Below are 27196 nucleotides of genomic sequence, written 5' to 3' on the forward strand. Positions count from 1 at the left end.
GTTCTTCAATTGCACCTTAAAGCAAGGACAGTGGGAGCCGAGTCCACTCTGGCTTCCCATTTCTCACACTTGTTGGCTACAGGATCCGGTAAGACTTTAAACTGGAAGATTTAAAGTCAAAGCGAGTCTGTAATAAAAAACAGGGCTAACTTTACAGGCTTTTGGAACGCCAACCAGCGCTGTAGGTTCTTCCCCAGCACTGGAACCATCAGCAGTGAGACTGAGTTGTACCTACGTAATTTGGTTCCCAGTATGAAGGGGTGCCACATGTGCAGGGAGAAGAGATGCACAGCCAGTCTGGACCTGGAAAGGGACCAGAGGGGGGCATGGCCAGGATGCTCCCTCCTGCAGCATCGGCTCCACCAAACCTGGCTGGCCTCAGCCCCTGCAGCAAGGTTTTGGCTCCAGAGACTGCTGCTGAAGCCCAGCTTTTGCCTGGAAGTCTCTAAGTTAACAGGAGAGAGGACTCTGTCCTGCTGCTCTCCTTGTTCCAGCACAGCCAGGCTGCACGCAGGATCCCACTAGCAACCGCAAGCACAAAGCAGACCCTTCCCAGCCAGGTCTCCGCATCTCACAGCAGCAGCACAAAGGAACAGCACATTTGTTTCTGAGGCTGCGGCTTTACCCCAAACCACTTACCAACTCAGAAAACCTTTTGTGCTCCTCTGATATGTGTTATTTCCCTACCAGGAGAAATTAGGTCAAGTTTTTCCACTGTTTCGTTTTGGTTTTTGTTTTGCTTTTGTTTGTTTTTCCTCCTCAGAATAGGCAGCTTTAAAATGATGCCTTAAAACCTTTTGTGTATTTATGCAGGATGAACTTAACACCGGATTATTTTTTTGCCACTTTGCTATTTATATACATATATATAAAATGTATAATGAAGCTTAACCATACAGCACAGAGATTACAATTGAACGGCACACATTCACCACCAGTGAGGGGAATAACCCCTTTATACACCCTCTGAAAAATCTGGATAATAATATTAATAATAATTAAAATCCAAAGAAAGTACAGTATATTTAACAAAATAGTAAATATTAAACAGTGAATACTCTACTTAATAAGGACCTCGCCTTTCTCAAGTCGGCGTCAATCCACAAAAATATACTTTGTAATCTGGTGAACGTACGATACGTCGGTACTTACACCAAAGGTGATAATATATTTAGGATGCTATATACACAAAGAGTTTGGCTCAAATTTAAATTTACATAGAAGTGTTCATGGCTTATTTTTCCCCCAAGGTTCCGCCTGCAAGTTTTTCCTTTTCGTCTTCGAAAGCAAAAACTAGAAAGTCAAAATAAGATAAAACTATACTCTACAAAAAAGCTACAACATACAGCTTTGGCTTATATAAATAATTCATAGCAGAATGTGTTCAAAAGTACTGTATATAACTTTATATATAGTCTTCAATCCATTAGGGTATTGTTTTCTTTAATATAAAATATACATGAGCTAAAATCCGTTTCTATATTTGTCAAAGGTATGAACGTAAAAACAAATTTGTCAAACATATTCCAATTATAACTTAATATATTAATTTTATTTTGTTAATGTTCTATTTTCTAGGCTAATAGTTTCTGAATAGTTCATGCGAGTTCTCTATGTCTCTCTCTCACTCGTTAAAAAAAATCACTTCTTTGACCCAATACACTATTTTTATGGTTTTTTAGCACGTGCAAAACAGGGTTTTTGTTTATTTCTTATAGCATCAGCCCTTCTCCATGCACCCTCTGCGATAGAGACCCATGCCAGGTTGGGTAATATAAAGGTCGTTTTATGTACAGTATTGCTTTCTTCTTCCTGCTTCTCTACTGCTCTGCTGCTACAAAGCATTATTTCTTAACTACGAGTAACCATACAGCTTGAATACACACACAGGGACGTTACTACAGGCGAGCCCTCCCGGTTTCGGCAATCTAGTGTGGTCGGGTTATACTGCGGGTAGAGGGTTTCTCTGCAAAACAGATTATATCATGAAAACAACGAGTCCAGGTAAGTGCCAGACTAGATCAATACCTACAGGATTGTTCTCTTACGTTTTACCATGGGACATCTGCAGCTATACAAGAAGTTTGTCGTAAGTGCCTGATGATTTTGTGTATGCTACACACACTAGCACATATATATGCGTGTGAAGATATATATATGCATGTATGTATATACATATAAATATACTTATGTCCTTATTTATAAATTTAGATATGTCAGGACAGTTCACTTTGAGAACACAAAACTGAGGTGGTAGAGCCAAGCATTTATGTCACCCACGTGTCCATCCTCATCCGCTTCACCGAGGGACTCTCCCGGTCTTCTGAATTCGGTGGCCTGCCCAGCACGACGGGCGAATGGAAATCGCTTCGCGGGTCTTCCCGGTCGCTGCCGTCGTAGGAGCTGCTGGAGCTGCTGAGACTGTCGACAGGAGAGCGACCCAGTTCCTGCCGCGACTGCTGCTGCTGCTGCTGCTGCTGGGGCTGGGGCTGAGGCTGGGGCTGGGGCTGCGGCTGTGACTGGGGCTGCTGCTGCTGCGGGAACCCAGAGGGAGTTACACGGTCCCGGGGAGGTGAAATTGGTTCAGATTTTATGTTGATGTTTTGGTTGGTGTTAATGGATAAATTTGAACCCTGAGATAGCTGGCTGCCAGTACTGGGGAAAAGAAAACCAAAAGGCAGAAATAAGACAACAGGAAAAAGGAAAAGAAAGTGACAATTCACGTGTCGGGGTGATGGCGTGGCCGTGTGGTTCAGCACCCTCAACATGAGTCTGTGAATAAACACAACTTACTGAAGTGAAGAGACCAAGCTGGAAAAAGCATTGATTAAGGGTCTGAATGCATCACAGCAGTTACAACCAAACAGAAACAATCCCCATTTCCAAACATTTCACCACACAATGACTCCTGTGTGTGAAGCTAGGCCAGCAGGGACACAGCTTCTCAGCCCCAGGACTGACTGATCAAAGACATGAAACACGAATGCTTCTCAGCCACCGAGCAAATTCAAAAGGCAATGACCATCACCAGAGATATGCTGCTGGTGCTAAACATTCCCCAGAACAGATTATTAGCCTGAAGTGAGAGCAGCTCCCAAGTGACTGCTGGGTCAGAGGTACTTACACGAGAGAGCTGAGGGCGGATGGACCAAGGTGGTGCTGCTGCCAGGCTGACACCTGCCCCAAGGACAGCATCCCTGGGGAGTTAAACCCCTGCAAGGCAGACAGGTCTGCACTAGTCAAGGAGTAATCTAAGGGGGAAACAAAACAAGAAAGCAGTTTGTAGATGTATTTTTATATATATATAAATACATGAGGACACAGGCAGTACCCCCCCCCCCCCCGAAATAGAAAGGCTTCTGCACAAAACAAAGGCAAGTGACCCAAAGGAGACCAACCACGGAAACTGGAGCCTGGGAGCAGTCCCCACCAGAGTTTAGCAGGACATAAGCCTCTAAGTGGCAATTTCTTTTGTGTTCTGCTTTCCATGTCCACACGTTGCTGTCTCTCGGAGCTTCTTCTGAACCCACAGGCAGAAGGTATTTATGCCTTTACATCTGTATTTTTATACATATATATAAAATGTGTCTTGCAGTGAAGAGCAGCATTTCCATTTTTGAAGAGTCTCACTTGTACGGAAATTTTAGAACAGAAAGGGGAGAATTCATACAGGTCAGTAGAAGGCATAGTGCCTGTTGCTCTGAATTTCCCTGTGCCCAGAATGGTTTCACTCTTTCCTTGGTCTGATTAAACTGTCATTTCTCCATCTCACAAATGCCCTGAGAAGAATGTGATTATTTGAAACACAAGCAGGTAACAAAATCTCTCACTAATCAGTGAGCGGCTGCTAGTCTTGGCGAGGCTGCAGTGCTGAGACACTTCTCACTTCCCTCACAGGGGTGAAGTTATTTTCACTTTAGCACTCACTCTTTTCTTTCAGGTTTTAAAACAAAGCCAAACACTTCTCTGCTTTTAATTATTTTGCAACACAGCATCCTTAAAATAGTTTCCAGTCTCTTAAGAACGTGACAAAATGCCAGCAGACAAACTTGTTTCACACTGCCAGAGGACGAAGCAGAAATTCTGCTTAAAATTTATTTGGGGTTTTGATTTTTTATTATTTTTTTTTTAAATCATTGTCCTAAGATAAAACCACCCTTCCCATTCATCGTTCTTGAGGTAAGCTTTCTTGAGCTATTTCTCCATGCCCATCCACCACCTTCCTTGCTTGCTAAGGACAGCTTCTAGGTTTCCCTTTGCCCAGGGAGGCAGGTGAGCCCAGTGCCAGCAGGGCACTGCACCGTGCACAGATGCTTCAGGGCAGGAATATTCCAGAAGACCCTGGGTTGCACCTCAGCAGGTGCAGCTGCTGACACCACCTTTTCCTTCATTTCTTCTCACTTACCATTTTTATTGGAACTCTGGAAAACCCTCACAAGGATTTCTGCACAGATGCAGAACCCCTTTGCGAGGCCACAATGAAACTCTCAGAATCTAAAGTCCAGCCCTGACCTATCTCTAGCCAATGCACCCAGCCTTGGGAGCAGCCAGAGCAGCGAGAGGCTGCAGATGTGGCAAGCGTGAGCAGTGCGAACGGATGAGCTGTTCTGTGCCAAGGCGATCTCTGTACCAGCACACAGACAATGTTGATAGGAATTCACTTCCCATGCTTTTGTTGTTTGGGTTTTTTTCTTTACAGTGAAGGTTTTGAGATATGGACAATTAACTTTTGATGCTTTAGGCAGGACATGCCTGATGACAGGGGTCCGAGGAGATCCTTTTCCAAGGGATTACATGCATCTCTGCACAGCTATCGTCCCTCCTGGTAATCCTCTGTCTGCCAGCAGGACACCTACGCAAGTGACTAGATGCAAGATGGATGAGCGGTGCAGACAGAGGAGAGTTTTCTATATGATGGGGGGAGCACAGAGTCACTGCTGTGGTGACCTTTGAACTTTGTGCCTTTGCTAAATAAGGGACCTAAAGCCAATAATGTCGTTTCTGGCTGGACAAGCTCTGCTCAGGTGTAAGTCAGTATCATGTTTTAGAGATGCCTGGACTGCTTCATTCTGGCCCTTCCTCCAGTCATCTGCAGGGAGAACACTTCTCCAGCAAAACCAGTTATATAACATGGTATGTTTGGCAAAACTGACATCCAGTGCTTTAATTAAGGACCTAAGAGCTGAATCTATCCCCTCCAGCCCTGAAAAACACCCAAACCCATATCAATCCAGAGAAACAATTGAAGGATCTGAATTTCATCTTAGTTCTTGAACTGCAGAACTGAAACTGCCACCTAAGTGGTGACTACCCTGAGAATACCCAGCAGACAATGTGGTTTCAACATCAAATTTCTTGTTGCAAATCCCCTAAAAGGCTCAATCTAACAGAAATAAAGTGTCTGAAGAACACCAAAAGGCTAAAAGCTTTTCACAAACAATTGCATTATCAAGGAAATGGGCTGGGTTTTAAAGTGATATCCCAGCACTAACAGCACTTGTCTGTTACGTAGGACACCAGTTTCAGTTGTCTGCTGCTTCCCAAGACGCAGGCTACAGTCCCTCTCAGCTTGTTGATGTTTTAGCCATCAGTTTAGGGGTTATTCTGGATGAGGAACATACACTGCCTCCTGAAATGTCAGACCGCATAAGAGAATTAAGAGACCAGTGAGGTGACAGGTAAAACAACATGGGCCTTCTGAGCAGGGACCAGCATTATTTGTTTACTTCAAGCAGCCACTAAATGCAATCCAATGGAGGAACAATCTCTGTGGCAAGTATCGAGCCAAGATGTGTGTGTCCAGCAAATTCATACCTGAGCTTGTAATTCAAAACCAGTCACCAACCAGAGTCCTTCGCTCTGGTCGTCATTTACAGTGTTGCTGCCACCCTAGCTTCTCTATTTCTTTAAAACCCCCCAGGGTAGTTATAATTTAGCTGGGTGCTGCCACAGTACAAATATTTACTGTTGCTGCTGACTAAACCTTCCCTCCCAACACAAACCTCCTGCATGCCAGCACATGCCCCGGGCAGTGCCTGCAAGGCAAAGTGACAGAGGGAAGCTGAAGGGTAGAAGATGTCAGTTAATGAGCACGTTAGCACAGGAGGATGCGAGTTGCTTGGCTGGATGATGGTTACAGGCTTAACTACGAGCTGCAGTGAAGCCTTCCAAAGCTATTAAGGAAAATGTAGAGGCGATGTGTAAAATCCCATCTTGGGGGGGAGGGGGGAAATGATGATGACTATGGCTGCTGTATCTATCCCCTTTACCAACACTTCAGACTTCTGATGGTGCAGAAAACGAGGTTACAAAACCTCTCTATCACTCAGGTTTGGGCCATTTCCTACAAACCTTGTAGGTTTTTTTCTTCCAATTTGTCCTGACCTTTGCACAAGAACATCAGGTCACTGATAACAGGCTGGCTCAGCAGTTTCTGCCCCTTGTTACACATATTATCAGAGGTGCCACCAGCTCTGCTGCTGGCCTCAGCTTTGAAGCCAGCTGAAACATGCTCTGTCTGATATGGGGCAGCTCTTGATCCACTTCTAGAGAAGCCACTCCGGCAGTACATGTGTCCTCATTCCCTCCTTCCCTTGCCACACAACACAGTGGCTCCTTAAGGAGAAGCAATTTGTTCCTTTGCAGAAGGCCCTCCCCTGCCTTCCAGGTTCCTGAGCATCTCATGCATACCAGCTACTTGTGTACAGCCATCAGATGACACAGCTTAAGGGAAGAAATGCTACCAGGGAGTCTCCTCTCCTGGAGGCACGGATCTTGGAGTCACAGAAAGAAGAGCCTAATGCTCTCAGGCCTTCCTGTCTAGCCAGAGCTGATCAGCTACAAACAGAAGCTCTCCAGTGTAGTTCTGTCCCAAGAGCTATTGTTGCAGAAGAAAGAAGCAAGATATTTTTCAGTAGTAGTTACATTTTTTTCAGAACATTTGAAAGCCAACCCAATGAGACTTACAGTGCTCACCAGGCCAGAATTCCCCTTTGAACAAATTAAGGCACTTAACACTTGAATGGTTCACCAGACCACCTAAACCCAACAGTGAACTGGGGAAAGATTCCCTTTCTTTTCCTTTTCAGGTGTACCCAGCAGCTGCTCTAACTCTGGCACGCAGCAGTTACTGACACTCATCTGCTGTGCAGCTTATCTGCAGGTGCACTGAAAATTAAACTGTGCTTCACAGAGCAGTGGTAATCAACCTGAGGCCATCACGGCTGCAGGCTTTCAAGGAAATGATTACAATTCCTTGACTAATTACATACAGGGTCTGTAACAAATCACCTTGAGATTGAAGTCAAAACTATCTCTACTGCTAGGGAGACAAAGCAAGAGACACCACATTATGAGTTACTTTCCAAACCAGCAAAGTAATTAGCACTTATATCACCAAATCCCATGCATCACACCCACCTTGGATAAAAAGTAGTTTTAAGTCCTGCAAAACAGAGACTCAACAGTGGTGTCATGCTGACAACACCTTCCTGTGAGGCCCCACCTTGCTCTTGATACAACTGCTAAAGAGAAGGCTCTCTTAGGGCAAAGGGAAAGCCCCAGTAGAAGCCGATTCATTCCCTCCAGCTGTTGACACTGAGCAGAGCAGAAGGGAAGGGACAGAATGCCCTGAACTGCTACTTAAACATGAGGCACTTCAGTTCTCTGATGCACAGTGTGAACACCAGTGCTGTAAGCAGCACACTTGGTTGTGTCTCCCTGTATTCAGCTGTGTGCAACCTGGCTGACTAAAAGCCTCTTCCTGCTCTAAGTCTCAACACAGACACATCTCCAAGCTAAGGGCTCATTTCTGATGAATAAGAGCCTTCATTTGAACTGAAAAGGGGGGAAAAGTCAAGTGTCAGAGAAATGCAAATCTTCTGGGCTTATGACTCACAAAAGCTTTGTACACCTGACACACCATGCCACTTACCCAGACAATGCTTACCAGTGTTGTAGGCAGTAGGCATGGCCGAATACACCAGTCCCTGCGGAGGCAAGCTGGGAGTTGTCACCGACACCACAGGGGTAGCAAGAGGCTGTGTAGACTGAGAACTACTTATCCTTTGGGTGTTCTATGAATGATTAAAAATAACAACATGTCTTGTGAGATCAGTGAGAACCATGGCAAATCAAGTGCTAGTACAAAAACAGTGCTCAATTAAAATGCGTTTCTTTGCTTTGTTTTTTAGTAACAAACATATCCTTTTCTCAGGATAGGTTTTCCACACAAGCCAAAACATTTCAAGAGTACCAAATTGATCTTGGCAAACCGAAATGAAAATGAAAAGTTCAGACTCACTGGTCCACCTCCCATGCATGCAGATTTCAATGGTGTTAGAGCTGTGGGACACAAAACCAAAGGCAATTCCCTCGGGATATGCACAGCCATTCTCAGAAGTTCTAAAGTGATTTGATAGTTTTCAGTCTTATTTTTCTAAGAGGGTTTAGTGCAGATGGTGAGGTGCAGTTCCACCAGAAGAGAGTCTCCCACTTCCAGTTGTTTAGCCAATTTTCAGCATTTTAGCTGCCAGTTTTGACACTGTGCTGACTACACCTGTCCTGAAAGGCACACAGAGATCTTCTAAATTTGTGTTGATAAGACTTCAGTGATAAAATAATCTCACTGTTCCCATGGTTCCTGAGAAACTGAGAGAGTACTTGTTATAATGCAGCTATGTTTCCAAGCAAATGACATTTGAGTTCACACAGTGCAACTGTGCTTTCGTACAGAAAAAACAGCTAAAGTAGACTGCCTCAGATGAGCTAACTGTAGGCACAATGTGGCTGTTTAATGTCTGTCTTTCCCATACACTGCAATGAACATCTGCAGCAAACATTACTCACATGAAGCTCTTCAACCAAATTTCTGTCTAGAAAACTTTGTGTTAAACACAGTGGTGAACACCACCAGACAGCAAAGCTGCTCTGTCACAGAATCTACTACTCTTCATGGAAGCAACCTTAAAATCTTTCTTCCAAACACCATCTTATCAAGGCAGGTACTGTCAGGATCAGAAAAGGCTGCATTTGTGTTATTTTCAAGCAACAGATACTTAGTTTTACCTACCGAAGGCTTGGAAGGCCTAGAAGTCTCTGCACCCTGTATTGCTACATTCTTAGAGAACCATTACTGATTTCAAGCTGCTGAAAATGTTTTTATAGCAAGGCCCTCTCCATCTCTAAAAAGTATCTGCAACAGAAGTAGCATTTTTCCATCTCTCTGGTAGAATTCAATTTCATAGATTTATGGGATTGAAGCTGCTACTACTTTTTCCTTATTTTGGACAGGTATACAGCATTTCAGTATCTGCAGCACTCAGTTTTGAGCTTCACTCTGATCTTGAGAGAGGAGTGGTATTAAAAATGCATGACTCCCTTTATAATAATGGGATGAGCAGGTACAGATGCAGGGCTGAACTCAGTTGCAAGCTAAAACTCGTGAGTATAACCTGAGTGTTATCAATCCTGGGCTTGTATCTTTCCGTTTTAAAGGGAAAAAAAAATATAGCACAGCTCCCAGGTTAAAAATCAGCACAGCCTGCCACTGGCTACCAGGATTGTGAGCCCCGTTTTGTCTGGCTGCTGCTGAAAGCCCAACTTGGAGCCTCACAGGGATCTGGAGCCTCTCTGGCATTAGGTGTACCCACTCCGCTTCAGCTCTAGGTCACAGAGAAAGTCCCACTGATTTTCTGTGTAACTTACCCCTTTAAATCACTCATGTACTTCTGAAAACCTCCACTAGACCAAATTTATCTGGCACAAAGATATGTTATTAGTGCAGATTTTTGTGTGCAGGAATTGACCTTTTTCCAAAGCTTTCTTGGATGGCAGCCTATAAAGTTGGGATTACTGGATAATGGAAAAGTTAAGAGGAGTATACTGGGAAACAATCCAGACCAAAGGATTTCCCCATGGGGAGTTTTTTTTTGGAGTGGCTAATAAAGGTGGTTTTCTGAGGTAATTTATTTCTGAATATAACTCCTGAACATTCAGCCAATACAAAGACACAAAGAAACATTTAGATGTGTCAGGTATTTGTTGTACTCTGAGATTCAGCCAAAAAACCAAGACAAATTTCAGGAATTTTTAACCTTTTTTTTTTTTAACTGGTGGAAATGAGAGCACTAACAGGAAGGATTCAATAGCTTGGTTTCCCGCTAGGCTATCATTCGTATCTGGTTTCACATCCAGTGCTCTGCTCCTAGCACACAACCAGTGCTCACAGACGGTCTGGAACTGCTTTCTAGCGCTGGAATTAGCACACTAAGTGCAGTGAGGTGTAGCTGCTATTTGCTCAGCAGCCCTGAGGCAGGCACTACGCCATCTCCTTTGTGTGAGCTGCTCCCCACCAGAGGAGCCCAGCTCTGAACTCCACTAGAGGGCCCACGTTCCACGCTCTATCCATGGCCCAGCCCGCTGCCACCACGTCCCACCGCTCCACGCTGCCAGGGAGGAATACCTAAATTCAAGAGCTTTTGCTTTAATTCCAATTGCAGCGATATTTTGATGTTGATTTAAGTGTTTGTACATGGAATTAGGATGCTGTGTCTTGCACTGGAACCAGGCACTCCTCGATAAAGGTGAGAAGAACATGCATGAAGGCTGTTTACCTGTTCAGTTAGCAAGTCATTGCAATACACCTTAAGAACCTCAATACTGACTTTCAACAATCATTCCCTCTTTTGTAAATCTATTGCTGTTATTTAAGGTAAAATAAATATACATGTATCAACCAACAGCATGCAGTCATCAAGAAATGCATCTAAATCACTACATTTTCCATGCTTTCATGCAATTAGAGCCTCATTAGCAACAGGTCCATGTTCGAAACCAAATCAAGGTCTGCAATAGGCAGAAGCCTTTGCGTATCTTTACAATCACACTCTGACGCAGCATATTCTGTGGCCTTTGTGCTACAGCAGCTACGAAATTTGCAAATCGCTCTAAAAATAAGTTAGGAAGTATTTTAGCCTTATTTTCCAGACAGAATGCCAAATGTTAAAACCTTTTGGGAAAAAACCAAACCAAACCAAACCAAAACCACTAGAAGACAGACAAATCCCAAGAGTTTCCTTTCAACAGCAGAATATCTTTCCACTGGAAAAAAAGATAGAATTATTCACTTGCGATCCTCTATTCCTTTTGGTAAACAGGGAACACCCCTGTGGTTTGATAATCTCATGCAGGATGAAATAATTCTAAACCTCAGAAAGGTGACCTCACCAGCAATGATGTAATCTCCTTGAAAACAAGAGAAGTAATAGAGGGCTTGTGTTACAATCTGAAGAACTTCACAAGTGAAGCCACATTCTAAAAATAACCCAGCAATTTAGGGGATGATAAGTGGTTATTTATAGCTTGCATGGAAGATAGTAAATATCCTATACACATGGACAGTTACTCTGTAAGGCTCTTTTCCAATGTTCCCTCCAAGAAAAACAGAAATATTTTCAGGAAACAAAAAGTAAGTTTACAAATGGAAAGTGCTGGACTTTGGATGCGTTTTTAACTTGAATTGCTCAGGTTTTGAGTTTGATAAAACAAACGTATTTTTGTCTGCTACCAAGGGAACACTGGAATTACTGAAAATAGGTAATGAAACTACAGTTAAAAGCTGTAGTAAAAGACATTTTCAGCATCTTGCTCTCTCTGATCAAACAGCAGCCCAAACTCACCAACTCCAATTCATCCTCCTCCGACTGTACTCAGCAAACAAGAGGGATAACACAGTTACTCAAAATAGCATTGCTTTCAAAAATGAAAGAAACAGTCATATTTCTGCTTCAGGACTTTTATTTACTTTAATTGATTATGTGAATTTCCCCCTGATTCTGTAAATAACACCGCTGGGAAGTATGATACTGCACATAATTTGGGGCTGTTAGAAAATGCTGTACTGAAGGAACATAGGCTCCGATGAAATTAGTGCAGAAGGAGCACAGTGAAAACAAGGACACAGCTACACATTGCCAACACATGTAGAAGTGGAGCACAGCAGTTTCTGGCTGGCCTGATCCAATAAACATCCAGCACAGAAATTATTTTTCACATAGAACCATCATACCATCCCAGCATCCATACTCCTTCCTAATTTCCTCAAAAGCACAGACAAAACCTAAGCTACCACAATGCATAGGCACTGTTCACCACTAATGTTAGAGCACCTGCTTTAGCAAGACCCTCTCTTGTAAGTGATTTTCAAGAGTATTATTCACTTAATCCATCAGTGTATTTCCTGTATCTTCTCCACTTCAGTATTCCTAGAAAAACCAAGAACTCCAAGAAATCATTACTGAGGATAATTACAGCTTTTGTTATTTGCATTAACTCTGTGTTCTTCACTGTGAACACCAATAACAACCGTAAGCACTTGCGGTATCTTAAAAACAAGTCAGAATTACACAGCGAGTACTCGCACTGTTTGTATCCTGCCCCTCTTGGCTACAGGGCATTCTTCCACACACAGAACACAGAAAGTGTACACATGGCTGTTTAAAATTTCTGCATGACAGTGAGAGACTAAGACCAAAGAATCTGGCCAACCAAATTAAAGGAAAACCAGAGTAACTCTTCCTGAAAGACCTGTTCTGGTCTTAGTGCTGTGGTTGCCTCATGCCTGACACGAAACTGGTGTGCTATTCTGAATCTAGGCGGAACAAACATTACTACCAACATGCCAAACGGCACAGTAGTATTGAAAAGTACACAAATAGGGACTGAACCTGATCTTCATTACTCTTTCAAGCCTTCATTGAAGACAAGACGTCCATCACAGGCCACACAAGGTTGCATTCCAGCACACCACATCAAACGCGCTTTTCTTTCAGACCATCATTGCCACCGAAGCTACATTTTACACCCCACAATCATCGTGATCCAGGAAAAACAGGTACAAGGTGTGCCTTAGGGCATGTTAATACAGTTCACATTACCAATAAGAGTGGCAATGCCCCACGCAGAATTAACCCTTTGTAAAACCCACGTCCTCCAAAGCAGCAAAGCTCTCGGTACCAAGTCAGTGAGGTGTCCAATCAAAACAAGGCAATCCCAGTCAGTCTCTAGGATTGCACTCCAGCTGCACTTAGGGCAGGCTGCTCTTTTATACTGCTAAACCCAAAAAAATTTCTTACAAATGTAACTTCTCCCAAGGTAACAACTTCTACCTCAGATCTTCCTTAGTGACACTTCATAATGCAAACACCTTTCTATTACTATAACCTGTGGTAAGCAGATAAGGTAGTTTTGCCCTGTGTATGTGGCCAAACACCTCAATTTTACAAAGCCAGTCAAGACAACTCATGTTTGAACTTACCAGTGGTGGCATCATACCCTTGCTGGAGGGTGGGATGACAACACGGAGGTCAGGTTTGCGATTGTTCATTCCGATATTACCTCCTCCAGGTGGAGGTGGAGACTTTGTAGGCATGACTTTGCCTAAGCCATTCCCACCACCAGTAGTTCCAAGTAGACTTGGTGAAGCTCGAGAATTCACAAAGCCATTTCCTGAAAGAGGAAACACAAAGGCACCGTTAAGACTGAAGCAGCAATGCAGACTTTTGGTGCACGAGTACCAATTAGGAAATACTCTTTTTGTAAAACTTCCAACAACAAACTTCTCACAGGAGGTGCAGTATTGAATAATTGAGCAAACAAAACCTGCTCTCACCAGAAGATCAATATGTAAAGGTAATATCATCTCAAGGACACACTGGGGTAGCTTAAACGCTGAGAAGAGCATATTGCCAGAGACCTGTTTCTAATAACATCTATTGGGTTTTTTTATTTTGCTCTTTGAAGTTCCTCCAGGCTGAGCCTGCAAAAAAGCAGGAGCTTTTGCACAGCCCCACTCCATCCCCACCCTCACACATCAGTTACACCCCATCGCTGTGCGTGAGAATAAAAGTCCGCTCTGTGTCTAAGATGTATTCAAGATCTGCAGGACTCTGGCATCTCTTCTCGAGTAAAATTAAAATACACAGAGAGATACACTGCCTGGTTATTTTATTTAGCAACAGTGAGGAGAACAAATCCTCTCCCAGTAAACTCATGCCAAGCTCTGGACACAGGTGTATGTCATTCATGCTCATCAATTTATTTTACACAGGCCCTCCTCTCCGCTGCTTCTGATACTCATTCTAAGTAGAATTAGCCTGGGCAAAGCCTACAGGACCCGGCTTCAACACTGAAATCTCCAAAAGCTGCATACAGCTTCAAGATACAGGTCACAGCATACTTGCAAAACTGACCAGAAAAAACCAGTGCCTGGGATTCTGTTTTCCCATACTGACAACAGCACCAATCATGTAAATACAAATATATTTCTCAGAAAAATGTTAAAGCCACATGCCAATTATTTCATCCTATGTATAGCAACAATTCCCAAAACACACACACACCTTATTCAGCTGCAAGTGAAAAAAACCTAAAGAATTAAAAGAAGTTGTTAAGCATGGGGAATGTTGCAACAGGGAAGCCTATAGTTCACACTACAGAACTTGTGTATGTATGAATAAATACAATTCATGGTAAGATTGTTTACACTAACACTGCAGTTCTGAAAGCAGCCTTTATAGTCACAAAGTCTACTACACAAAGTTGTCTGTGTGGGAAATTCTCTCCTAATAGCCTGTAGCACCACACTGGCAGGAATTTTGTATTATTCTAATTTGAATAGGCCCCTATGCCCAATCCAATTTATTGCATTAAGTACATATTAATCTAAAAGCAATTAAAATAAGACAGTTGTCAGTGTCACATCCCATCTCCTTTAGCAGAATTTGTGTGCCTTTACAAGCTTAGCAAGAACGAGCAGTAACACAGCTCAGTAACAGCACAACACTCATGAAGGTGACCGGAACTGCAGAGCCACTTGGCTAGGCTACGTTAGGAACCCAGAGGTGAATCCACCAGGATTCTCATGAGGGAGTCTCCTCCATGACTATTCATCATCGTTACACAGTGGGGGAGCTGCCAAATGTAGTCCTCACCTTTTCCCTGTCCACTACAAATAGAACCCTGCATATAAGTTTATCAATTTAGAAATGGAAAAAGCAAGTACTAATAGAAGAATAACAACAAAGTTCTTGTGCTGGTCTGAAGATAGGCAGCTTTATAAAGGTCTTTTGGGCACAAAGTTGTTGCTAAATATTTTTAAAGAAAATAGGTAGAATTTACTGGAATCTGCAGCCAGAGTATGCTTGTTCACATATGGAGGAGTGTGAAATGCGGAACTGTAAAGCCAGGATTTCAAATTCTGGATTTACTTTCTTTGTGGATTTCCTGCTGTGCCCAAAGCCTGGCCACACGTGGATGACCTGACAGGTCCCTCGAGTTTTCCCAGGCTAACAGAGCAAGGAGGAGACATGCCAATTCAGAGCTCTCCTGAAGCATCTGCAGGAGAGGTCTGGGCATACTTTTTTTTGAGAATTATACTCTTCAATCTCAGAAGTTATAGGGGGAAAGAAGAAACACAGCAGAACAAAGAAAAAGCTTATTATGTCAGCATTCTTCCTTCTGTGTTAGAAAAGCACAGCAAAAACTGGGTTTGTGATGAAAGCACCTACATTCCTCAGCAGAAAACAGCAGTTTATTGGGATGCTTCTAGGCTAGTGATAAAATTTAGTTAAGGTAGCTGAAAAGTTGGGCTGGAGCTGAGAATACATACAGAGGTAAATATGCTCTTGACTGCTAGGAGAAAACTAGCCACCAGCTAGGTCACACAGGAAAAACAACCAGCCAAGAAAGAGAAATTAAGTTCTGTGCTAGCCCTGAGAGTCCTGAAACTGTGAGATGAAAACTATCAAAGCGTGGCTTTGTGAAGTACAGTTGTGCATCAATACCTACCCATTGTAAATGAGTGTAAACATTAGTTACAGCCTACAAAGCATCAGACAGCAAGAGAAACCTTGCATGATAGATGTGGCAAAAATTTAGTGGATTGGGAAACAGATGTGAAGGAGAGATTTAGAAAATAGCATCATTTTTCACCAAATTACCTCTGAGAAACTGCTACAGTACCTTCCACTTTCAGCTGAAATGCCAGAACGTTTAAACAGCTTACCTTTATTAAAAAGCGTGAAGCCTGGGCTTTCATCTAGTAATAAATAGCATTTTATTACTCACTGGGCCGTCAGTGTTAGCTTTCACAGGCCAAAGCTGCGGTGTTCCGAGTTGAATTTAAACTCCAGAACAATAACACTCTGTATAAACAATGGAGTTCTGTACAGCATTTTAGTCTATCCTATGATACCATTTCCTGTCCTCTGTTTTCAAGTATTTCAGTAGCTCGTGTGTTAAATCTGGACAGTGTCTTTTTTCCACACCCAATACAGTCATTTCCTGCAGCCCTTATTACAAGGCTGTGCCAGTCCTTCAGCAACATTTCATGCTTTTAGTGGTGCTGTCAAAAACAACAAACTCCTTGCCATTGCCTTCTCTGTGCAATGTCATTCGGCAGCAGGGCACAGGCAAAACATTTCTTTAGAAGAGCGTTCAGAAAAAAACTTATTAAGAATAGGAGAAGCAAAAAATGTTGTGTGCAATACTCGAGGTATTAATCCAATTGTAGCCCTGTGTTATAAATAGCAAGCACTGAACATTTAGCAAACACTGGAGTGTCTCTATTGATTATTTGAAGACTCATGCTAGGGCTGCAATAAGGCTGTAGAATATTCATTTTTAATGGGAAACTCAAAGCCTTTTTTCCTGCTAATAATCTAATCAGAAAATCAAATTACAAGTTAAGAGTGAAAGGATAACTAAAAGCATGGTATTTCTTAGAGTAAGGTCAGGAGCCAGAAAAAGATAATGATTACAGGATGATGCAACTATGTGGCCCTTAGCCAAACCGAGGCTTTAATAACCACGTAAAGTCTACTTACTATTTTGTATGATACAAAAATTGTATCTACCCCACCCACTAGAGATCTTCCCCAAAGACAATTATGGCTAAAAACCACTACCAAACTGAAAAATGGAAACAGAACATCGAATCCTACGTACATGTAAATTAAGACCACTGGGTTTACTTCCATCTGAGGAGTTTGATTTAATTCTAATTCTTTAAAGCAGTCCACAAAAGCATGTTGGAAACACTTCTTTAGAAAACAGACACCAATGCAAGGATGATCAGTTTCCAACTACATGAATCACAATTTAATTAGATTTTATCATAACAAACACTGCCAATGCACATTAGCCTACTTCTTGTTTAGTCAGAAAATGTTTGGTTTCGAAGGAAAATCTTTTCTGAAGATAAATGTTAAAACCCACCCATTTTAACCACTGTATATTCTGCCTTCAGAAACCTAATATGGCTTAATCTCATTTATTGTCCTGCAGCATAAGATGTAGCATTCAATTACATGAGCCAGACTCACATTTCAGTGTATAAATCACATCAGCCGAAACAATGAATACACGTGGCTGGAAAGTACTCCATGTACTTCATACTACTCAGGGAATAAATTACAGTCATTGATGCCATTAATTTTTTGTGTGGTTCACCTTTGGAGAAACTGAACAGTTACACACTGTTTTGGAGAAGAATTGTGGGCAACAGCTTAGCAATGTAAGATTGAGCATGACAACAGTTGTAAATAAATATTTATGCCTCAGGTGACATCACACAACCTGACAAACGCCATTAATTAGAAGTGAAAATGGTATTTGCAGTAAGCTATCAAATCACTACACAACTAGGATATCAGAGAAAAATCTACTGAAGAAAACCAGTTACATGTAGGAGCCTAAGGCAGGGGGGAGCGCATCGCAAGTAAATCCAATCACAGCATTTCTTTGGGCATTAGTTGCTGAATTTGTTTGCCCTTTTTTTTGTATGACAGCTTCAAGTAGAAATTCAAACAAAAAAAGCTACACAAAGCAAAAAACAAATGAGCATATGCTCTTCGTACCATTTCCAGTTCTGCACAGGAATCACTGCTGGTTTCAAAAAGCCTCTGTTAGCTTTGGAAAGAATTCACAAGAAAATCTCAAAGGAGCTGAAATAAATTTATTTGCACCGGTCTTTACAAATCAATACTTCAGATAATACTGCACTTAAATTAAAATGTCTCTTTGACAGTAACAGAAGATACTGAAAATCATCTAACATGGAAGACGTGTACTTCCAAGGCAGAACTTGAGATATTAAAATGCAGCAAAAAGACATGACTAAGTGTCAAGGGAATGCTTACTCATGTTACAAAACTAAAAAACCTCTCATTTCCCAGGTTGCTGGGGAAAAATAAAAATTGCCTCAAGTTACATAAAAGAAGAGAAAATTTTCAAGGTTGCTTAGAATTCAAATGGGCTTTTTTCAAGACAAGGGTTATTATTCAGAATGCAGCAGCAGCCCCCCCAAAAGCTTTTGTATCTGAATACTACTACTTCACGAGAAACATCAGCAGTGGCAATTGGATGCCTTTTTGGTCTTTTGTCAACTGAACAGTTTACAGTTAATGAAATCAGAATTCTGCCTTCTGACCTTGTTGATTTCTCTGCATCTACACAGAGCCAACGTAAAGCATGGTAAAGAATGGATGACAAAAGCAGTACGTTTAGAGTATCTGAGAATGTGTGGCAGTGTACCCTGGCAAGGTGACATCACATCAATGTTGAGACTTCACATACACAGATACATTGCAGTATCTGAATTCAGATGAGAGATTAATGATTTGTTGTATATGTGGCAAATTCTAACCAGAATTGTGTTGCACCTCTTCACCAGATAATGAATACATATAATATATGAAATGTGAACTGAAAGGTAAGGATATTTCAGGGGCTGAACTGACCATATGTGGATGGGTGATTTCCAAGAAGAGATTGCTACAATCTAAGAAACCCAACAAATTCAAATACTTTCTTCTACAAACATATTTTTCATGCCAATTGTTTCCTGTGAGCTCATCTAATCAGAGAATGATGGATGGATCAAACTTGGTTACATGCTGACAGTGAGTAGCAAACGGTTCAGCTTGCACCCTGTGAAACAGCTGGTCCGCAGAGAGCTTCCAGTACTTCTTGGAGAAGAGCTTACAAGCTGTAAGAGTAAAGAGGCTGCTCTGCGTTCTGGGATCCCTCAATTTCTTTTGAGAAGGGTAGAACACTGGCTCTTGTATTTACCTGTGTAATCCTGAAGATGACAACAAGGCAAAACACTATACCAACACTACTGATACTGCAGATCCAGAACCTTTGTCCACTGCATTTAGCATCATTTGAACATACCTCCAAGTCAAACTCCTCTAAATACAGGCGAGGAAGGGAGGAGCTCTGTCTAGTGAAAGACTAGCTGTGACAGATACCACCTTTCACACTGCACAGAGCACCACACAGAAAGCACAGAGCACGTCAGAAATACCACTGGTGACATGCAACCTTAAGCAGGAATATGCTCCAGGTGTACTGTCTACAGCAATAGTTCCAAGTTGTTTAGCTGATGCAGATGATCCAAGCCGGTGAGTTTGAAAGCGGGGTTGGAGGGAGAAGAAAATCTGTTTCCTTAAGGAAGGGGCTGATAGCATCAATCCAGTTTCAAGCAAGATTCTTGCAGGAGGTATGATTTTCTAGAATTACATAGATACTTTTAATTGGGGCATCTCTCATTTAATAGATAACCCAACACTAATAGCAAGGTGTGCACACAAAGTGGTGCTGCAGTCTTCTGGTCTACTCTGAAGAATTGCAGCCTATTAGCCACTTGACTCTGGGTTGTGAAAGACAAAGCACATTATTTTATCCTCAGACATGCAGAAGCAGCTCTCCAGATCAGCCAAGCCCTCAAGACAAAGGGAACCATTTCTAGGTGTGGCTTTTCACAGTTCTTAGTTTTGATCCCTTTCTCGCAATATGCAAGTGGTTTACAGGTGTGTGCAAACTGTCAGTTGCACCTCTGCATAATCCTTCCTGAGGCCAGGATAAAAGATCACACATGATCTGGGCTGGCTTTTAACAGAGATTCAACAGCTCACAAGAAACAGCTTTTCAAGCAGGGATATCCTTCAGCTCTACTCACAGAAGTGGAACACTCCTGAGTTATTTCACATTCTCAGAATCTGAATATTAGCAAGACATTAGAGAAGAGACAGCTCTGGAATAAAGAGGAGAAATGCAGTACTCAAGAAGACTTAGATCTTTCTTACCCCTTTCTCCTGATAAAATTTTAAAAGCAAAGAATTTCCCAGAAGATTTACTGGGTCCTTAATCTGCATTACTGACCACAAGGGCTACTTCACTGACAAAGAAATGTATTGTGCTCTTGTCAGACCATAAAGAACCTCCCCTTCAAAGAACTCCTTCAAAATCACCTAGGACTGGGAAGAACTTAAGGAACTCATCTTAGTCCAAATTACTCAGTTTATGGTTTTCATGCAGCCTATGAGACAAAAAGCAACTCGGGTCCTTTGCATGGTTCTAGCTCAACGCTGCATGTGAAAGGTATGGAAGAAAAAGCAGAGATTGGGTAAAAGTTGTAACTCTTTTGAGCCTTTCTGACTCTTAGAATCCTTAGAGACTGGACCGTTTCACTGGAGGTGCATTTCGCTGCCAAATCTACTGAACATAGCAAAGTGGAGATCCTCGTGACAAATCTGAAGGTGATCCATCCATCAAGTCCTTTCAGTTCAATGTCAAATTAACTGTCCCCTGTATCTGGGTACTCAGAGCAAGGGAGGCTACAATTTGCCTAATTAAAACCACAGCCTTCTGAAAGGCATAACAGACATGTGTTCAAGCCAGGATGCTGTTGAGAACAGCAAGTTGCACACATCCTGGTAATACAAGCCTCAAACTTGAAAGACATGAGGTGTCCAGCACAAACCAAACAGGGTTTAACCCCCACCAGGGGCAACAGTAACACGAAAATTCTCTCTCCTAAACATTTGACCTAATTAACAGATAAAATAAATCAGCTCAAAAGCAAACACTGTCATAATGCCAGACATTCTTCCCCTCCGAAGAGACACACTTGCCAAGTGAAAATTTTCAGCAAATGCTTTTTATGTGGTGGGTAACATTTTAAAAATATTACCAAATAAAAATGCCTTTTCAGAGTTCTGACAGCTGCACATGAAGAGAGCTCCCAATATTATAAAATGGTCACAAAATCTTCTGTCCTAGACATTGAAAGCCACCTACCAGTACTTGCTACAACATGCAGATATTTTTACTCACTTATTTTCCACAGAAAAGCTGTTAAGTTGGCAGATTGACTGCTAAAGCAAATCATATCTATTCCAATCAAGTGCCACAGGACTTGAGAAAAAGACTCATCTGAACTCAATAGGAGTCATTTTATGCAACATTTTTGTTTGAACTGGGTCCCAAATACACAAGATAACCTTTCTTTGCTTTTCACTGAGAGTAAAAGGCATATAAGCATCTTTCAATGGAATAAGATCTCAAATTCTCAAACTTTATAAAGTCAGGCAAGACTTGTGTTTTCCCCCTTCGTCTGTGGAGATGGGTCTGTCAGTCCTTCATCTTCAAATCTGACACCTGTCCTATAAATTGTGAGCTGCAGATTTGACACATGACCTTTTACAAATATAACCATAGGAGAATTGTCCATTTCTGAGAAGCTCAAAAGAGGAATTTTTAAAAGTGAGTTCTGTAATAAAACCAGAAAGAAACTAAAGCCATTGTCATCTGCAGACATAATTAACTTGATACACACACTTCAACGGCAGCCGTCAAAGCTTAAACTGACGAGTTAGCAGATTGAGTAAGTCTGGTTGTGGATAGTTTCTTGAGTTTGGTTGCAATTGAGAAGGCTACTCAGCACCTGACAGTATTTAAAAGCTGGCACGCTGTAAGCTAGTACCAAGTGGAGCTCTAACAGCTTAGGGCACTCTGCTGTTAGCTAGGCATTAGTTTCGCTAGAGGTACGGGTTATAGATGTTTCTCTGTTCCCGTACAGCCACAACTCCTGCATGAAAAAGTCTTTCTAGAAACGAGTGGGTATATGCATAACATTTTGGGTGCAATGTTCTGGAAAGTAAGAGATAAGTGATGCATTTTGACTTTTCACATAAACTATTAATAAACGCAAGAAGGAAAACATTTTACCGCGTTAAATATGTTCACCAAGCTGCTGTAACTGGGGGTTCCGACCGTTCAACATTTCCTAGCAAGGGCTGTGAGCAACTGCTTTATTTGCTTACTGAAAGAACGAGTCTTAAATCTGAGGCTGCTGCTACTAAAGTCTGATGTTGGAAAAGAGGCCTGAAATGGCCTGATAATAAACTTATTTAGTCCAACTTGAGAAATACTATGGAAATCAGCATCTGACCTCCACACTTTCTAAAAATAGTAATCTTTTTCAACTGAAGAAGTTTCCTTCATTTAAAATCTTGCTTACCTGATGGAAACCACACTTAAATATTTCATATCTTTGCTGCACATAAGCAAAGAATGGAGAGTAGAAAGGTAATCCTGTGCTTTCAGCCTTGTAGCTGCAGCTTTTTTTATTTATAAATTCAACTGCCTGACTCTATCTTCAAAGAACTTTTGCCCAGTTGCCACACTAAGTAGTCAGTGGGCAACTACTGAAAGGCCAACAGTTGCTTCTCTAATTCATTGCTCCAAACACATACCAAGGAAAGTTGCATGCAATTCCAACCTTCAGTTACCAAGACACCTAAAGAAATGGAAGGACCATGAAGGAAATGGGTGAACTGTCTTTCTAAGGCACAGCAAATTTCAATGGCTGCCTGCCCTCTATCAAAGTAGTAAAATTTGTTTAGGGGAGACAACATATTATTTAAATGAAAAAGTGCTGCCATATCTTTTTACTGAAGATCGAAAAATACTCCGAATTCGATTTTTGGCAAGACCTCTAATTTGTTTTTGAAAGAAATTCTGATCATCTTCCAGAATTAAGACAGAACCTAGCTACTGGCTTCCAAGATTTGTAATTAACACGATACACATGGCAATACAAACAATACAGTCTGTATTTTCTTCATTTTGATTGGCACCACAACCAGTACCAAACATCCAGGTCTTGTGAATACTAGAGTTGAGAACACAGATGAGTTGTCTTCTGTGTGATGGTTGAGTAAGTGCAGTGAATTTCATGCAAAGTCAGAAATGCGCTGAACACAAGACCTTTTCAAAGTGCTGTAGAGAAATACAAAAGCAAGAGCAGCACACTACTACTGAAAACCACTAAAATCACAAAAGTAAATATTACTGAAGTGGAAAGGGCATGGCAGTAAAAAGTTAAATGCCTGATAAGGATTGACAAGACTTGACAATTTCACAGCAACTACAAAAATGGCAACCTGTGTTTTTCTACAACCATGTTTTCAGAGTGAAAATATTAAGCTGCTTTTAAGTAACAGTGGAACTAAACCCACAATAGTATTTTTCAACACAGACATGATATTACACTTACCAACTGGACTGGTACCAGCTCCATTTGGGACTGTGAGGTCAGTTGTCCCCAGCATCCCACCTAATTAAAAAACAGCCAGAGCATTAAACTCACTTGCTCTTATTGAAATACTGTAGCATTTTGTACTTCAAAACTTAAGAAAATGCACTGATATCATTAAGGACTTATTACCTGGGGGAGGAGAGGGATTGAAGGTGGCCTTTAACTCACTAAAATGAGAGTACAAAAGGAAAGCACCACAGCAGTGAAACCTTACCTGCGTTGCCAGTACTCGGTGGTCTCTGAGGGGCCCCAGGCGATACGTTCCGATGTAGGGTGGTCTGAGGTGGGGAGAGCATGGTTGTGTCCGTTAACGATGAACTGGCTGCCAGCGATGGGGATACGAGGGAACTCCCTGGATTACTGTAGGTTAAAGTGTTGGGATTGGACACTGGAACTGTAACTGACATCGAGAAATTCTGAGCAGGCAAGCCAGGCTGGAGGAAAGAAGATGAGGAACAGACACAAGACAATATTAGTAGTGACTCTGGAAAAATAGCATATCATAAAAATACACATTGAAGTTTGTCAAGAACTACTGAGGTTTTAAAAAACAGACCACCACACAGTTAATCATGTTAGTTTTTAAACCGTACTAGAACATCCATTTGCCACATAGTGTGAAATTCTTATGCATTATATAAATACAGTTCCAAAAGAATTACACAAACTTCTGAAATACTGAAAGGTCAAATACAAAAATTGAAGCTATCCACATGAATTCACAAACTCAGAAATACAACAGATTTACCAGTTAATTTGGATTATTGCAAAGCAATGACAAGCAGAACATGTCTACAAACCCAGGAACTGTGGTACCTCCAAAATGTAAGCATAATCATGCACAGTATAAAATAGCCAGTTGTTACACACACACAAAAAAAGAAGTTAGTGAATACATTTTCTATTGATAACCATCATAAAACATTGCTACTCAGCTCCAGAACTGTCATTTTCAACAACCAAAGAAGGGAGAGAGATTTAGAAATTCACCAAGTTCACTGATTTGGATTTCAGCATTTCAGTTCTCATTATTCCGAGCTGTGTTCCATAAAGCTCTGCATAAACAACCACTCTTTCTTTTTGCCAAATCTTATTTTCTACAATTCTAATTTTTCTAGCATTATTTAAAAGGCAACTATATCCCTGAAGCATGTATGTTTGTTATTCAACAATCTGAATCAAAAGCTTAGATGCCTGCCCATCTATGGTACTCATTTGCTTATGACTAACTTCTTTGGCCTTTGTCTCATTCCTATCCTTTGACAGTGACGAGTTTCTGAAATAAGAGGGACTTTTTTCTGTCACAGCTCTCGTAACTACTAGAAACAAACCCATGACAGGTACAATTTCAGGGTAAAAAGTCAGCAGCATTTATTGACAAAACAGAGGTAACAGTCTGGATTTAGAAGTCAAATGCAGATCATAAACATTCACGATCTAGCAGGTATAGTTAAAAAGATCCACTTTTGTGATGTGCAGCTTAAAATTTACTCAGAGTGATCCTTTTGTACAACAGTATTAGAAATACAACAATATCCATTCCCATTCAAAGAGTAGAATACATGTTCTACACAGAACAACATCTCTTACTAGTGAGAGCCAACAACAGTGTCCCTACTGAAGCATTCTAAGAATAATTATCAATGTTTGGCACAGATGGAAGGAAAAAGTAATGAAGCATAGCGACGTAATGCTAGCAAATCATTCACTGTATCAAACTAATGGCAAGCTGTACTGGTATTTGTTTTCAGAGGAAATTACTTCAAGTAACTGTTCAGTATCTACAGAAAAAGGTTGTTTTTAAACAGCAGCTGTTGAGTAATTCGACCTAAACTTGAAATACCTTAAGTATGCTTAAAACAATGCTAGAAGCTAACAGCTGGAACATTTTTTTCTGTAGGTTTCTCAATATAGAACTAATAAATGGCAGCTTCTCCCCACACCTTACAATAAAGACTACCTCTGCCCATCTGCAGCACTCATTTGGTTATGACTGAATACTTCATGCTTTGCCTCATTCCTAGCCTTTGAAGTAATGAATACGCTAGAACAAAGGAAACTATGTTCTTATACAGAACCTTAAGTACTGGAAACTGAACCGTAACAGGTCCAATTTAAGCTATAAATACAGAACTGCAGAGCTAAATTAAAATCATCTTGCCATTTTCATTTACACTGGTCCACAAATAATTTAGGCTGTTCATGAAGAGCACAGAAAATCAAGGAAGAGCAATTGAGCTGCAGCACACTAAGAAATGAGGCCTCAAGATGTCTCAACACAGAAATACTGGCTATCAAGAGCTTCAAAACAAAGTAAGAAGAAAGCATATTTAGCAATTTCTTTTTACTTGAATGAAGCTAAAGAGGTGAGGCTGGGTGTCACGACTGGTTTTGCCGGTAAGTCCCCAGAGACGTCCCTTATTGCTCTCAACAATGAAATAATTCTAAGTTTCAGCAAGCAGTTTGGGGACACCCTACTTGATTGCCCCAGGGTCTGTGCCGATTGCCCTAACCAGGCCATTTACTTTAATTGTTGCAAGATTTGCAACTTTAAACTCGAAAGGTCGTGGCAGAGCTCTGCATTACGAAATACTTCCCCTGTAATACTCCACATAAATTGCTTTCTGCAGATGGAAATTAAATGTCCATGAAAAACATGCAAAATTTACACTGCTGTTATCCCCAAACTCCGTGAGTTCCAGAGCTAAGAATTATGGCTCCACACAGGTTAAGCACTTGGGACAAAATTTTCAAACCAGCAGCTTCCATCAATTGCAGCACAAGTAGGACACTGATCTTTTGAGGCTCCCACCGTGTATCAGTCTTCACTTTTAAAGATCTAAGCATCTTTCTACATCCAGTCTTCAGCAAAACAAATTACACTGATTTGATGACAAAATCAATCCAATTCTTTCTGGCTGATTTGAACATACTGTAAAATCTTCAGCAACAAAGAGCTAGAAGATGTAAATAAACTATCCAACATCCCACGACAAAAATCTATCTTTACAAGAGTATTTTAGGTAGGATTAAGCAATGCAGCTAGTCTCCTGAAATTGAGAAGTGTTACCTCATATTCACAAGGTATGAAAAATTGAGTGCAAAAAAAGGGAACCGGAGACAAACCTTTATTCTTTAAGGTAAGCTGTATTTTAAGAAGGTCAAGTGTCAGCATCTCGCTTTCCCCTACAGTACGTACTCCCTTCTCAAACCATTACACTCTTGTCTCTGCAGTGGTTTCAGCCGTAAGCAAACCCCATGGACATTCTCATGCACGTAAGAGAAGCACAAGCCATACTGTAGTACTCACTGCGATTTTATGATTCCGCATCATATTATCAAACTCTTCATTAATTTTTTTATATTTTTCTTCTGTATGTGGCGTGAGCACATATGAAGTGTCAGGGTCCGGGCTGTCGCACCCTCTGTGTTCCTTCTTGTTCAGAGCCTAAATAATGAAGTTAATAAAAAGGATCAACAAATAAAAAGTAGAGATAAAATAAAAGTACTTACAGGGCCTCGCTTGAAAATAAAATCACTATCTTCATTTAGTTTGCTGAATCTGTCCTCCGATAGCGGACTGTGCTCAAAGTAATCGTCAGCATCAGGACTCTCACAACCATTAAGGCCTTTCTTTCTTAAGGTCTGAAATACAATTGGAAAATTCACATACAAATCATACTAACTTGCCAAGAAGTTTTGTACACTACTGAATCATTCAGAGCCCCTGAAACTACATTAAACTTTCACAGA

General features: G+C 41.3%; 1 protein-coding gene across 1 annotated transcript in view; it reads right to left on the minus strand.

The window, feature by feature from the left end:
- Window positions 1–740: 740 nt before the first annotated feature.
- MEF2A (myocyte enhancer factor 2A) overlaps window positions 741–27196 on the minus strand; it is an 87324-nt gene continuing 60868 nt past the window's right edge. Inside the window, exons 4-12 of the mRNA XM_054168853.1 lie at window positions 26957–27088; window positions 26754–26891; window positions 23658–23877; window positions 23402–23461; window positions 13316–13506; window positions 11679–11702; window positions 7949–8075; window positions 3125–3251; window positions 741–2655 (exon numbers count right to left, since the gene is read on the minus strand). Of these exons, the coding sequence (XP_054024828.1) occupies window positions 2268–2655; window positions 3125–3251; window positions 7949–8075; window positions 11679–11702; window positions 13316–13506; window positions 23402–23461; window positions 23658–23877; window positions 26754–26891; window positions 26957–27088 (1407 nt within the window). The 3' untranslated portion in view covers window positions 741–2267. The remainder of the gene's footprint in view (window positions 2656–3124; window positions 3252–7948; window positions 8076–11678; window positions 11703–13315; window positions 13507–23401; window positions 23462–23657; window positions 23878–26753; window positions 26892–26956; window positions 27089–27196) is intronic.

This window comes from Dryobates pubescens, chromosome 17, assembly GCF_014839835.1.
Source record: "Dryobates pubescens isolate bDryPub1 chromosome 17, bDryPub1.pri, whole genome shotgun sequence".
Lineage (NCBI taxonomy): Eukaryota > Metazoa > Chordata > Aves > Piciformes > Picidae > Dryobates > Dryobates pubescens.